Source organism: Mustela nigripes, chromosome 8 (assembly GCF_022355385.1).
Source record: "Mustela nigripes isolate SB6536 chromosome 8, MUSNIG.SB6536, whole genome shotgun sequence".
Classification (NCBI taxonomy): domain Eukaryota; kingdom Metazoa; phylum Chordata; class Mammalia; order Carnivora; family Mustelidae; genus Mustela; species Mustela nigripes.
This window is the reverse complement of record NC_081564.1, coordinates 47,025,070-47,041,293: the sequence shown is the minus strand read 5'-3', so window position 1 is coordinate 47,041,293 and position 16,224 is coordinate 47,025,070. Positions and strand designations below refer to the sequence as shown.

Sequence of the window (16,224 nt, the reverse complement as noted above, 5' to 3'; positions counted from 1 at the left end):
TGTGTGTATATATACACACAGACGTACATACACATACATCATACATATATTTCTTAGATCTATCCATTTGAGAAGGTCTACATGTAATGAAGCCCCATTAGCAATGAGCACACTTTATGGTCTACTCTCGGTTCCTGTTTCTGAATAACATCCTCAACTAAAAATATGCAGGATTCCTTGGGGGAAATGGCTGATTCTAGGACTGAGGAAGGACAAGGAAAAGCTGGGTCTGGAAAAAATTGTGCCGGAAAGTAAGGGTAAAGGTACCTGGGTGGCTCAGCCGATTAAGCAGCTGCCTTTGGCTCAGGTCATGATCCCAGGGCCCTGGGATCGAGCCCACTTTGGGATCCCTCTTAGTAGGGAGTCTGCTTTTCCCTCTCTCCCCAGCTTGTACTCTCTCTAATAAATAAAATAAAATAAAATAAAATAAGCAAATAAATAAAAACTTGAAAAGAAGGGAAGGAGGAAGGGAGGGAGGAAGGATGAATAAGCTCAGTAAACGATGGAAACATGAGTAACAGGCAGATGTGCCAGCTGGAAGGGTCTCCCACTCAGGAGGACTTTGAGCATCAAAATAAATAATGATAGTAATGGATTACAACCTATTGAATCAAATAGAAATACAAAGCACATTCTTGTATCAATGAATACAAGAATGAATGAATGAAGGAGAAAGGATAGCTCTTCCACATATAATGCTAGTAAATGCAGAAGATGATGAGAATTTAAAAATTACCATTTATATTTACCCATCATAGAGGTGGCTGATTCAGGTAGCTATCATTTATGGGCACTAAAGTTGATACATGGAGGGTTGGTAAGGAAGGGATATTGGTATAATCTTGAAATATCTTCCTGTGAAAAACGGATTGATTACAAAAGGGAAAATGGTAAATTTGAAATGAAGAGAACTGGAAGACACCCACATAGCTGGGTGATCAAGGTTGACCTTTGACAGGATCAGCTGAGAAGAATGTATATATTCCTGCCATGAATTCCTTACCTAAGTCATGGGGAACTATCAGATGAACCCAGGAATTATCAGTTACCCTACAGATAGTGAGACCTGTTAAAAGCTGTCAAAGACATGAAAGTAGAAGCATAAAATTTGACTAAAGGAGTCTGAAAAGAGATGACAACTGAATGAAACACACATTGCTGAATAGGAAAACAGACCAAGAAGGAAAAGGGCTTGAGACAGTTGGTAAAATCTGAATGGGGTCTGTGGAATACATGGCAATATTATCTTGTTCACACCCTGACTTGGTAGGATTATATAGCAGAAGGTCCTGTTTTCACAAATACATGCTACGATGTTTAGAAGTGGTGGGACATCAGGGCTGAAGCTTACTTTCAAAAGGTTCGGGCAAAGGCTAATTAGAGATGATGGCTGTACAACTTATAAATATACAAAAAACCTCTGAATTAAAAAAAACAAGGAGAACAAAGGGATGAAAGAGAATAATAATAAGGGAGTGTGTGTGTGTGTGTGTTTAAATGTAGAGATGGAAGAAATGCAGTAACGTTAAAAATGGGGGCATCTGAGAAAAAGGAGATGATTCTTTATATTGTTCTGACAACATTCCTGTACTAAATACTTCAAATTAAATTAAGTTTTTTAAAAGAGTGATTAGTATATGAAATACTCTAAAAGGGGAGGCTGCCAAAAACAGCACAAATTAAAACTAAGGAGTTTAAAACAGGTGTTTTTGTTTAAAACCAAAAAAATCAGTCTAATGCCCAACCTTCATGACTCCTAGCAAAGGCCTTATGCCTATGGTAAAATGTGAAGCAAAAGGCAAACTACAGTGAAACCAGTTTTCACTCCATCTGATACTAATAGTCCAAGACAATGTTTCAATAAAGAAGAAAGAAAATAAATATATTTATACATATGTATAAGATAAATATCTTTCTTCTTACCTGTTCTTTTATTCTCTAACCCATTTCTAACCATCCTATATTTCATTCCATATAATCCTAATTTTACCCATAAATTTCCAAACTTTCCTCTCTCCAATTTAACTTGGCACACATCAAACTATATCCCTAAAAAGACCTTGGATATTTTAAAAAACATTTTTACCTGGGTGTGTGTGGGGGGGGTGGTTTATTAGGTTAAGTGACAAGATTCTTGATTTCAGCTCAGATCATGATCTCAGGGTCTTGGGATCAAGCTCCACCTTGGGCAGGGGTGGGGGTGGGGTGGGGGGAATCCATGCTCCGTGGGGAGTCTGCTTGATATTCTCTTATTCTTTCTCTGCTCCCTCACTGCCCCCCTTTAACTCTTTAAACTAAGAAACAATTTTTACTTGGGGGTGGTAGGTATGATCCTAGGCACACAGGAACTTAGAATGAGGAGACAAACAGATTTTATGTTACTAATTAACTGAAAGTCACTATATCACACCATCCTGGCTGTGAGAGAGTTTATTAGTAATTTCATTTAAAGAAATCCTTCAGAGAAATCTAAAAGCCTAATAAAAACAAGACAGTTGCCCAACAATAAGGCCAATTCTAACCTTGCAAGGTCAAGTTCAATCATAAATCAGGTAGGCTCTTACCTTGGCTACCCTAAGTAACATTTCTCTTTCCTCCAAATCCTTTCTCTGCTTCTCCAATTGATCTAGCTTTTCGAGAAATTTGAGCTGTGATCTGGTATCACTAGACAGGATGTAATTTTCACTGGCCTGGGGAAAAAAAAAAGAAAGTCTTATGATTGTCCTAGCCAACACATTCCACATTAGATCTTCTGAATCAGCTAATGACAATACCAACATACATAAGAAGCTAAATTCTCAGAATGTAATATTTATATTTCTGATAATACAAACAACAAAAAAGAACCTTAATCAACCTTAAAAGTTGAGAGGTAAATAAGCATTTAAATTTCAGAGCTTTCCTAGTAGGCCTCATTCAGAGGGGAAAAAAGGGAAGCCAAGCAGATCCTAAAAATAGGAAATAGAAAGCAAGAGAGTGTAACATGTACTTATAATCTAAATCTTTTTAGTTAAATTACTGTCCATCTCTGCAGACCTTAGTATAATTAATTACATTTTAGGCTTGTGAAAGACAAAACAAAAACAAAAAAACAATCACTTCACTAAAAAAAATACACCAAAGATGAAAGTTATCACTCTTGTTTGCATTGTTGGATTGGTCTAACCTTGACAAGTGAGTACATCTTCAAATCAAAACGTAACATGAGATAAAATGGCAAACATTTAAAATCCTAAACCCTGTTTTGAGGATTCTCTGAAGCTATGAACTTGGGCAGAAATTATAGTCAAAGAAAGTAAGTGTATAATTTATAAATGAGAGCCATAACAGAAGTATAATTATTTTTCTTAATTTGCACCATAAAATGATAAAATTTATAGTTTCATTTATTCTGATATTCTAGAGTATAAGACACTGTTTTCCAGTCTAAATATTTTGTAATTTTCTTCATCTGATAAAACCACTTATCTCTCCTCTCTAATACACAGAAGACGGTGGGGGGTGGGGTGCAGTGGTGGGCAATCTTCCCAATAAGCATTTAAGACATCCGTCATCTAGTCATCTCAGTAATTCACACATTTAGGCTATGGGATGGAGACTGGGGGGAGACTGTATAATAGGAAAGCCGAATGTTTTTAAACATTTAGTCCAACAGTCAGTGCCTGGCTTAGAAATCATAGGCATAGTTAAATAAATAAATAAATAAATAAATAAATAAATAATAAATTTAAAAAAAAAAAGAAAAAAGAAATCATAGGTATAGCACCAATTCTATCTTTGTTTTATCCCATGCTTATGGTTGATTCAATTAACTGGGACCAAGAGATTTCATACGCCCAAGATTCCTTCTAAATTAAATTTTTATTATTGGTATTTAATTAGATCAAAAGAGTATTATGTAGTATAACAAACAAGGATGTATAGTGCTACTTATTTTAGTTCATGTTTAATACAAAACAAATTCTCAAATGTTTTCCAAGTTAAATAATACAAGATAGAATATGGAATACATTATAGGCCAACCATGAGGCATAAACATAATAACCAGTGGTTTCTTAAATACTTCATCTTTACCATGTTTGTGCTCAGATACTCTGGAGATATTTTATTGACAGAATTTAATTTTAAAAGGACAACAAACACTAAATTAAAAAGGGGCACAGACTTTGTAAAATTTAACCCAATATCATCCCAGTGCAAAGACCCTTTCTCCTTCTCCCAAATTGGATACAACTGTCTCTGGCTTAATGCATCCTTCCTTTATTCTTACGGATGCTAAACAAATGAGTGCCTCTCCTAGCCCTACTGATTCCCCAACCTTATTTATTTATTTATTTTTTTTTTTTTTAAAGATTTTTTCTTTATTTATCTGACAGAGATGACAAGTAGGCAGAGAGGCAGGCAGAGAGAGAGGAGGAAGCAGGCTACCTGCAGAGCAGAAAGCCCGATGTGGGGCTCGATCCCAGGACCCTGGGATCATGACCTGAGCCGAAGGCAGCGGCTTAACCCACTGAGCCACCCAGGTGCCCCCCCCAACCTTATTTAAACAGTAACTCCACTCTTAAAACACTGCTTCCTATCTACTAAGCTGATCTAACTGAAGTCTTTATATACTCCTAATAAATAGGGTGGTTTAACATTAAAAATATAAGGACTCAGACAAAATGACAAAATCAAGCAAATCCCATCTAAAAAAGCATTACAGCCCCTTTCAACTAGAAAACACTGAAGGGGCACCTGGGTGGCTCAGTCGGTTGAGCATTCAACTCTTGATTTCAGCTCAGGTCATGATCTTAGGGTCCTGGGATGGAACCCCACAACAGGTTCCATGCTCAGTGCGGAGTCTCCTTTAGGATTCTCTTTCTCTTTATCCCTGCACCCCATAGCTTCTGCATGCGTTCTCTCTCTCTCAAAAATAAATAAATTTAAAGAAAAAGAAATGCTGAAGCTTCTCCATAGCCACTGGTGTGCAGAAGACTATACTATGCTTTTAGTGGGAAAACAATTGGCAACAAGATCAAAAGCTTTGTATCACATGAGACACTTTCTACTTCTTAAGTCTGTTTGTGGACTATGATTAATTAGATAATTATACACATACACATGTGAAAGATTATCAAAAGTAGATGGATGTCAAATGCAAAGAGATGGTGGAATTTTGCTTTTGATAAAAGTAAGCTCGCTTTTGTGAAATTTGTGAGGTAAATTTCCCACACTGTACAGATAAAAATAAATCCTATCAGGGATGAACTGAAATATAAGGACAGGGCTAAATCTGTGACACAATGATTATTATAATATCAAAGTGTACAAAAAATAAGTATAATTTTGAACTAGATCCAACTATAACTAAATGATTATTACTTCTGTTTAAAGAAGAATAATAATGTAGCTACAAATTCAGACAGTGGCATTAACTATATTAAGGAATGAGTGTGGGTGGGGAAAGGCAGGCTGGGGAAGACAATCAGGATAGGCAGTGTACAAGACAAAAGGTTAAGGAAGTGTTAGCTTTAGGCTAAGTTACTGAGGTTCCAGGTGGGGAAGATATTACCCACTTTGCCTAGGACAACTAAATCCTTAGAACATATGCTATTGATATACAATAGAAGGATTCCGTCTGAAAGCTGGAACACACGATAGAGATTTGGATGACACTTAGAACAGTAAGCTCTACTTGGAAAAGTTCTATTCCATACTAAATTGTGCAGTTACATTTTATATAGAAACTGCCCATTATAAATAAAAGTGTCTTCACATATCTCTTAAAATACACAACTGAAGTGGCAATAGGGGAGAACTAGGTTTGAAAAATTTCTAAGACTTTTAAAAAGTTACAGTAAAATGCTAAAAAGGAAGAAAATTTTCCCCACATCCCAATACTAAAGGAAAACTAATTATCGAGTCAAACTAGATGATTACTATAAATTTAGGATGTTTACTGTAATCCCCAAGGTAACCACCAATAAAATATCTAGAAAAGTATACATAAAAGGAAATGAGAAGGGGATCAAAATAGTACATAACAACAAAAATTAAACCAAAAAGGCAGTAATAATGGAAATGAGGGACAAAAAAACAAAAAACTACTAAGCATACAAAAAAATAGTGAAATAGCACAAGTAAGTTCTTGCTTAACAGTAATCATTTCACATGTAAATGGACTAAACTACCCAATCAAAAGGTAGTGACTAACAACAGAATGCATAAAAAACATGATCAATTATAAGCTGTCTATAAAAGATTCACTTTGGATGAAAGCACATGAACAGACTAGAAGTGAAAGGGTGGGGGAAAAAAATTCATGTAAATAATAACCAAAAAATGCAGAGGTGGCTATACTAATATCAGGTAAAATAAACTTTAAGTCAAAAATTGTTAAAAGAGAAAGAGATAAACAAAGGGTGCCTGGGTGGCTCAGTCAGTTGAGTGTCTGACTCTTGATCTCCATTCAGGTCATTAGCTCAGGGTCATGGGATAGGGCCCTGTGGTGGGCTCTGTGATAAGTGGGGAGTCTGCTTGAGATTGTTACTCTTCCTCCCTCTGCCTTGGCTCACCCCACTGTGACCCTCTCTCTTTTTCTCTCTAACAAAGAAATAAATCTTTTTTTTTAAAAAGGGATAAACAAGGACATGATATATTGACAAAAGAGTCAATTCATCAAGAAGATATACATAACAGACAACACAGCCCCCAAATATATGAAGCAAACATTGACAGAACTAAAAAGAGAAATACAGTTCTACCATAACAGTTGAAGTCTTCAGTACCTCCTTTTCAGTAAGAATATGTACACAGAATATCGAGAAGAAAATAGAGGACTTAAAAAAGGGGGGGGGGCACCTGGGTGGCTCAGTGGGTTGAAGCCTCTGCCTTCAGCTCAGGTCATGATCCCAGGGTCTTGGGATCGAGCCCCACTTCGGGCTCTCTGCTCGGCCGGGAGCCTGCTTCCTCCTCTCTCTGCCTGCCTCTCTGCCTACTTGTGATCTCTGTCTGTTAAATAAATAAAATCTTAAAAAAAAAAAAAAAGATTTTATTTATTTATTTGATAGAGGCAGCGAGAGAGGGAACTCGAGCAGGGGGAGTGGGAGAGGGAGAAGCATACTTCTCACTGAGCGGGGAGCCTGATGTGAGACTCAATCCCAGGACCCTGGGATCATGACCTGAGGAGAAGGAAAACACTTTACTGACTGAACCACCCAGGTGCCCCAAGGACTTAACATTATAACCCAACTAGATCCACCAGACTTTTATTGACATTCCACCCAACAATAGCAGAATACATGTTCTGCTCAAGTGCACATCAAACATTCTCTGAGAGACATCATATGTTAGGCCACAAAACAAGCCTACAGAAATTTAAATTGATTGAATCACATAAAGAATCTCCTCTGCCCATATGGAATGAAGCTAGAAATCAACAATAAAAGAGAAACTGGAAATTTCACAAATATGTGGAAACTAACAAACATACTTTCAAAAATAATGGATGAAGGGTATCTCAAAGGAAATTAGAAAATACTTAGAAGTATGGGACGCCTGGGTGGCTCAGTGGGTTAAGCCGCTGCCTTCGGCTGAGGTCATGATCCCAGCGTCCTGGGATCGAGTCCCACATTGGGCTCCTTGCTTGGCAGGGAGCCTGCTTCTCCCTCTGCCTCTGTCTGCCATTCTGTCCGCCTGTGCTCGCACTCTCTCCCTTTCTCTCTGACAAATAAATAAATAAATAAAATATTAAAAAAAAAAAAAAAGAAAAGAAAATACTTAGAAGTAAATGAAAACAAAAACACAATGTACCTAAACTTATAGAATGCAGCGAAAGCAGTGCTCAGAGGGAAATTGATAGCAGTAAACGCCTACATTAAAAAAGGAAGATCTCAAATCAGTAACCTACTTTATACTCAAGGGAACTAAAATGAAAAATGTAAGTGGGATCATTACTACTGACCTTCGAGAAATAAAAAGGTCTGTAAGAAAATACTATAAACAATTGTATACTAACAAAATAGGACCTAGAGGAAATGGACTAATTCTGAAAACACACAAAAAGAAATAAATGATACTGTTTTTTTCCCCACAGCCTTTTCTCTTGATGACCACTTATTTTTAAGCCAGTCCTGCAAATTCTCACAAAGATTTATATAAGTGAGGACCTCAGCAACTGTAAATAGTTCTTCCAAAGTTCTAAATAAAGCAGAAAGTAGAGAAAATAGAATGATTCCTCCAGGGAACTTACTAGTGATGTGGTAGCTGTTATTTCCCTGAGTTTCTTTGGGTAGGACATTGTGACAATGACCATTCTCACAAACTCAAAACCTCATAAGGTTACCCACATACCACGTTGCACAAAATCTAGCTATCAACATTCCTTGGTATGGGGGGGGTTATCTTTTCTCTTTCTCATCTCTCATCACCCAATAAATTCACTCTCCACCAAAACCATATACAGATAAATCAAGTCCTTTCATCATGATGATGGCAAGTGATTTGGTTCATACCACTAGAGACAAGACAGGCTTTCCTTCCATTTAATTTGTTTTAAAAAGCAGGCAATGACCATAATGAGCAGCACCAGCATTAGCACTCAATACAATTGCTTAACTCATTAAAAGGAACAACAGTGTTAACAGAGTACAGAGCATTGAACAGAACACAGCTATCCAGTATTCCATTCTAATATATTCTCCCTGCCAATCAAAATCTGTAGGAAACGTCTCAGGCAGAACAGATGCATATCTCAATCTACACTGACACAGAAGCTTCAGATACAATATTAAATTCTGTGTTAATTTTGTCATGTAAGCCTATCTAAATCAGGCAAATTAGGAATGAAACTTTAGTCTACCAATATGAACTATGTCTTGACCATTTCCTTTAAACATATACTTAAAATATGAATCTATACCAAAATATATCTTTAACATGACCAAGAGAAAATAGAAAAGTTTGTACTTCTTCAATGATTTCCTTTACCTTGTAAGTTGTCATTCGATGCTGAGCAATTGTAGTCAGTTTTTCTAGAAGGCCTCGTAATCGCTCCTGTGTTGCATGGGAGATCAAGTTCACAGCATCAGAGTTAAGTTCTGTAATGTCATGCTTTTTACCTGTAGAAGCAGAGAAAATCCATTACGTGTTTTAGTAGTGGCTGATAATTGAAATAATTAGCACAGCAGGTATTCTGTTCCCCCTGGAAGTCATACCCATTATGAATAAAGGTTTGGAGATTATGATTTTCCTGGTGAAGTCACAACTTCAAAGATCTTAGACATTACATTAATAAAACCTAGCCTGGAGCCTCAGAAAATATAGACATTGTTTCACTTAGCCTCTAGAATCATTCTCCTTGCAAGGTCATTTATAGGACAAAGTTAATAAGAACACAAATCAAGTCTAGTGTTCAGGGAGGAAAATGGTAACTGCAGAAATTAGTGCCGTATTCTGTTAATTTTAGTAATTAAAAAAATAGAAAATTACATTTTGCCCTGTTTGACACTGTTAACGATTTACGACATTTATTTCAATGAATTAAGATTGTGGGTCTCTGTTACAGCCTTGTCTACAAGAGATAGCTAAACTCCTTTTGCCCATTACCAATCATGCTTATTTTGCACTAACTCATGTTCTGATAAATTGACCTAGTAATTAATTCAAAAGTTGAAATGGGCTCAAAGCCTCATCATTTCACCCATCCATTTGAATGACTTCTCTTTTAATGTACTCCCTTCCATTAATAACCAAACTTCTATTCTTCTTATGGCTAACTAGGAAGATTCAGGAAAACAACTTGTATCACATACCCAAAGGCAGAAGCTCATTTATAAAGCAACCTTATCAGTATTTACATAGCAATTCCTCAGTTCAGTGAAACCAACCTGTATCAACAGAGACCTAACTCTAAAGAGACAGCCAAAGTCTAATTTAAATGAGCTTTTAAGAGTGTTTACTGTGTTTACTTTTAACAAACACAACAGTTTGCTTCTGCACTCTCATCTGAAACATACTCATATACTCATCAAATTATGACTCAGTAGAGCAAAAATAAGTTTTAATTAAAAGCCAACAAATCTTAAATACATTCTTTGACATCATTCCATAATAAATGTTAAACCTCAAAGTGTAGGCTATAGGATATGAGGGCTATCTGGCTGTGACATCTGTCACACCACTGATCACCAGGGTGGATCTGATTGATCTGGTTGCCAAGGTGCAGTCCCCTTCTTCTCTCATTGTTCCTTGTGCATCCCTCCCAAAGCTGTGTGCTCCCTTGAAAAGAATGACCTTCCTAGATAGAGGAAGGCCATTCTTTGGTCAAGGGTATGTAAGTAGCTGTGTTCCCCTATTAGAACCTCCAAAGAAGCTCTCAAGGTCCATAAGGCAGCTTATGGTAAATCAGACAGGATGAAGATAAAAAATTATTTAGTTTCTTCTAAGCCAAACCTTCAAAATACAACTTGTTACTGTCTAGCAAGACTGAATTCATCACCAATTTTAGATTCAAGCAGGGAAAAGACACTACAAAGTCAAATCTACTCTACTACAACTATTAGCATACATAAATAGTGAAGGCCTGCTACATAAGGGACACAATTTCAATACCATCTAATGATTAAAATCACAACTAGACATAGGGTAGTTAACCTGTCAGTTCATGCTTAAAGGAAAGAAAATGAACATTTAAAAATATGTAGTGTTTTGGAGGGAAACTTTGAAAATAATTTCATATGTATTTATAAAATAGTTTATCCTATATAGAAGAAAAATTCGTATTTTAAAAATATTAGAAATAAACAAGGGTAGGGATTTGCAAACAATTCCAGGGTTTAGTGAACAACCAAATGTTCTAATATCTTCACTACACTGCTAATAAAGCATGACAAAGTTACCAAGTTAAAATACTATAAGAAAAATTCCTACTTTTTTTAAAAAAATAAGATTTTATTTATTTATTTGACGTGGGGAGTGGCAGAGGGAGAAGGAGAGAGAGAGAGAGAATCTGAAACAGACAACTTGCTGAGCATGGAGCTCAACCAGGGCTTGATTCCACGACCCCCTGAAATCATGACTTGAGATTAAATTAAGGGTCAGATGCTTAACTGACTGCGTCACCCAGGTGCCCTCCCAAATTCCCACTTTTAAATAAAAACACTATTTAAATACACTTTTTAAAAACACTCCAAGTCAATATAACTGATGAAAAAAATCTAGTTGCTGCTTTTAAGCTTGTTATGTGATTTTATAGAAAGTCTGTGTAATTTTATTTAGGTTAATTAGCAAAAAAGGAAGAATATTGGCATGTTTACTCTCCCAGCATTATTCAAGTAGAAAAACCTTCCCCCCCAAAATTCTTTGGGTTAATTTATAATTTCTGTGATTAAAGAACAGTCCTGGTTCTGAGCTACTCTGTAAAGATGGAATTTTACTACAAATGAAAACATTCCTAGAAATACATAACTACACTCACTCTATAGTTTTGTTTTTAAAAAAGCTTAGGTATTTCAGAAGTAAGAAATTTTGCAATTTTCCATTTTATTAAACAACAAGTTTGTGCTCAATTATTAAGGACTGAAAATACCAAATAATTAACTCCCAGAATTCTCCTTGAAAGCAGAGGTTGGCAAACTAAATTTGATCTCTTTTTGTATATAAAGTTTGATGGGAATATAGTCTGGCCTATTTGTTTATGTATTCTCTATGGCTGCTCTTGCAATGTAATAGAGTTGAGCAGTAGTGACACAAACCACATGACCCACAAAATGACAAATATTTACTCCCTGGCCTTTTGCAGAAAAAAACTGCCCATCCCTGTCCTAAATGCCCAAATTGTTCTTTCAATGCTAAAAACTTTCCTATCATATAATCAAAGTGTAAGTTAAGCTAGAAATAAAAGTTCTCGGGGGAGGGGTGGTGGTGGGAACTGATAAAGCGAAGTATTTACTTCCACTTTATGAAAGCACTAGATCATTATATGGTTACACAATATGGTTACACGGAGTCAATACCAATAGCTTCCCAAGGAAGCTAGTATAACAGGAAAGTATCATGCTTATTCCAAAATTACGGAACTGGCTCCTGTACAGTACACAATACATATTCAAAGAAAAGACTGAACGAGGAAGTAAGAAAGAGAGGAAAGGAAAAAGGAGGAATGAAGAGGAGGCTGGGGAGAAAAGTCAAACAAGACACCAGCAAACATTTTACTATCAGCTCTTCTGAATTCCTATCCTTTTGGACTGCTTACAAATTTGTTTTTTGTAATAAAAGAAAGATAACAGAGGGGCTCCTGGGTGGCTCAGTCAGTTGAGTGTCCGACAACTGACTTTGGCTCAGGTCATGATCTTGAGCCCCACTGCTGGGGTCAGGGCAGAGTCTGCTTGAGATTCTCTCTCCCTTTCTACCACTTACCCCACTCACACACACACATTCTCTTTCTCACTCTAATAAATAAATCTTAAAAAAAAAAAAAAAGGAAAGATAACAAATACCCAAGTTAAGTTAAACATTTTAAAAATGGTAATTTGTATAGTATATAGTAGGAGCTCTAACATTTCTTTATTATTCTGTGAAATAGATTTAAAATATGTAATAGTAATGCATTTTGTAGATCTTAAAAATATTATGGGTGTAAATCAGAAATCAGAAACCTTCACATTTTTGTGGTAGGGCTTCAATATAAAATATAAAAATCCTTACTGAAGTATACCCCAAAGTCACTAGTATTGTCCTACCAAATTGATATGGGTGATGAAGAAGGTATTACAAGAAGTCCCAGGGTTAGGACACATGAAATGAGATAATTCACATACAATAATCTCTCTCCAAACTGTCTTGGTTTTCAGTCAATGTGGGAAGAATGTGTTCTTTCATGTTTCTGCAAGGTTTGGTATTAAACAACAAAAAAGCTGTGTGGCTCCAGAACAAAACTGGAAAATTCTCTCCCATTTCCTTCTATATACTGCAGCCACTTAGGAACTACTTGTGGACCCAGGGAGAAACCCAGTATTTAATTTAGTTCTTTTAGGGCAAAGATGAGTTTGAATTTCAGGGTTGAGAGAAGAAAAAAGGGACTTACTCTCTATTTCTATGTTTCACAATACTCGACAGTTTCTAGATTTCATAAACATGAACTTGTAGTGTATGTATGTATTTGTATGCATACGTGCCTAGTCCAACCAAGAAAGGCACAGGACAGGAAAAAAAAAGTACATCATATGTACAAATTCAAGGGAGCAGAGTGGCGCAGTGGAAGCGTGCTGGGCCCATAAGTACAAATTCACTTAAAAAGTATATATCTTTCTCCCACTAAGAAATATTAAGTAAATATTAACTTCTATTATCTAAACCAGAAACTACAAGATATGATTTAATTTATATTAATAGTTTTTAAAACAAAATACTTCTTTCTGTAACACCCATGAAACCTTGATTTTTTCCCAGAGCCTTATTTAAGCCCAAGTTCCAGGAAAACCAACCCAGGTTATCTCTTTTGATAACACTTTCCCTAGAACAGACAATCCTCTTAGGTCAATAATCTTAAGTCCAGGGCGCCTGGGTGGCTCAGTGGGTTAAAGACTCTGCCTTGGGCTCAGGTCATGATTCCAGGGTCCTGGGATCAAGCCAAGTATCACGCTCTCTGCTCAGCAGGGAGCCTGCTTCCCTCTCTCTTCCCCCTCTCTGCCTGTCTCTCTGCATACTTGAGTTCTCTGTCAATTAAATAAATGAAATCTTTAAAAAAATAGTAATCTTAAGTTTGCACTTACCAATGTCTAAAATTCTCTTTTGCAGAGCTCCGATGAAAAGAAATGGTTCATCTTTACATGACTGTACAAGTGTGCCAACCAGTTCAGAGTTTGATGCTAAGATGCAGGCATTTTCTTCACTTAGGTTGACCCCTGCCATGGAAGTCACATCATTGATGTCATCTTCATCTCTAAGAGAAAAAAAAGACAGCTTTTTGGTGGTGGTGGTGGTTGGTGATGTGTATATATGAATGATTTGGGAGAGCAAAGAATTACAGATCTCTCCTTATAACTAAAGACATTATTTTACTCAATTCATCCAAGCAAGAGAACTGAAGAATAGCTATCTTTCCCTGCATGCCTTTAAAAATTAATTGGTGTGTCTAACCACTAGTGTACATTTAATATCAGAGAGATGAATCAGAAGCAACTTTGTCTTCTAGTGCCCATCTCCCCATCTTTCAGTTTAGTAAATGGATATATCAACAGGGACGTGGGGGTTAAACTAAGTTACCCACAAATGCCCTGCAATGAAAGACAAAGAAACAAAAACAGACTTCTTTGTTTTCATCCAAGATGATTAAAAGCCCCTCAGATTTCCCTAGTGCACTCTACTGTTCCATCAAAGATCAGGAAAATCCACTGGTTCTGAAAGATCCGTACTCACATGAAGACCCTTGAGAAGAAACTTTCTTGACTAGTAATTCTGAAACCAAATAGTTAAAACTAGTTTTGATTTTCTGCTTCAGACTTTTGGTGTATTCCATCTGTACCAACTGAATTCATTAAACTCATCCTCAAGCAAATGCCTGCAAAGGATCTACATATAAAATTACATACACACACACACACACACACACACTAACATTACGTATATATATACATAAATATATCACAGAATCTGTTTGAGCTCCTTGCATTGCACCAGCAAAATTAGTTGTTTTTATCTAACAGGACTGCTAATGGCTATAGTGATAAGATCAGTATATATGTTTAAGGATAGGGCAGAAAGAAAATACAAAAATTCCCTCATAGCATCCTTATCACCCTATGTAATAACAAGTATGTTACTGATCATAACTTACCTACCAGTGCATAACATGATTTACACAGACATGATTATATAAAAAAAAGGTGTTGCTTCTCTTTATTGCATGAGCCAAATGGTATATCATGTGGTCTCATGTCAATAGATTTAAATTATGAAACTCCCTGTGGTAATGCATTTGTGTATGGGAAAGGAAAATAAATTGTAATTGTCAAGCACGCAAGAAATTAAGGTCTCTGGTGTTCCACTTTAAAAAGCAACACATTAAGGGTGAAGGGGAAAGAGTCCACGCTCAAACATATATTAGAGATTAAAAACAAACAAACAAACCCTAAGTAAAAGAAAGAAAGAGCTAGACACAGCAGTTAGGAAGTGAAGAGGTAGAACAATGGTCTTATAATCTGAACAGTGGATTTAAAAGTCTACCATTAAAAGATGTGTCTTTATGAAGGGGAAAAATTTTAAATTTAGTAGCTCAAACCACCAAATAAAACATGCAATACAAATAAAGTATACCAAAATGGTTGAACTCCACCATATCAAATGTCACAGAGGAATTGTCAGAAGTATGAATGCTGAAAATGGCTCTAAGAATCATTCTGCCACCTATGTAAATAAAGTATTTCCAGAAACATCTAAACAATGTAAATATCTGGGGCATCTGGGTGGCTCAGTTGGTTAGCGAACTGCCTTCAGCTCAGGACATGATGCTGGAGTCTTGGGATCGAGTCCTACATCAGGCTCTCTCCTCAGTGGGGAGTCTGTTTCTCCCTGACCCTCCCTCCATCTTGTGCTCTCTCTCTCTCATTCTCTCTCTCAAATGAATAAATAAAATCTTTAAAAATAAACAAATGAACGAACAAATCCATGTAAACATCTAAAGTGTAAGAATGGTAAAAACCGTAAACCCAGAGACAGACCAAGATCCAAATTTAAAAAAAAAAAAAAAAGGTCTTAGTAAAAAAAATTTTTTTTACAGATTTTTTAAAAAATTTATTATTTATTTGACAAACAGAGATCACAAGTAGGCAGAGAGACGTGGGTGGGAAGCAGGCTCCCTGCTGAGCAGAGAGCCTGGTGTGAGGCTCAATCCCAGGATCATGACCTGAGCTGAAGGCAGCCTTTAACCCACTGAGCCAACCAGGTGCCACAGTAAAAAGTATTTTCAATAAAACTTGTCTCATGGGCTCCTGTTGAGCTGAGTTGGTAGAGCATGTGACTCTTGATCTGGGGTTGTGTGCTGGAGCCCCATGATGCGGATAAAGATTACTTTAAAAAACAAAAACAAAAAACAACCCCCACCATGTGTCAACAGAATGAAAAGAAAAGCCACAGACAAGGAGAAAATACTTGCAAAAGTTATCAGATAAAGGACTGTTATCCAAAATATGTAAAAAACTCTTAAAACTTGACAGAAAACAAACAAACCAATTAAAAAATGGG

The 16,224-nt window shown here is 36.4% G+C and overlaps 1 protein-coding gene across 4 annotated transcripts in view; it reads right to left on the bottom strand.

Annotated features, from left to right (window-relative positions):
- The window catches only part of TAF4B (TATA-box binding protein associated factor 4b), a 151,039-nt gene that overhangs the window by 65,793 nt on the left and 69,022 nt on the right, over nucleotides 1-16,224 (bottom strand). For all 4 annotated transcript variants that reach the window (XM_059410038.1, XM_059410037.1, XM_059410039.1 and 1 more), the window contains exons 10-12: nucleotides 13,755-13,924; nucleotides 8,971-9,101; nucleotides 2,565-2,690 (exon numbers count right to left, since the gene is read on the bottom strand). In XM_059410038.1, the coding sequence (XP_059266021.1) occupies nucleotides 2,565-2,690; nucleotides 8,971-9,101; nucleotides 13,755-13,924 (427 nt within the window). The remainder of the gene's footprint in view (nucleotides 1-2,564; nucleotides 2,691-8,970; nucleotides 9,102-13,754; nucleotides 13,925-16,224) is intronic.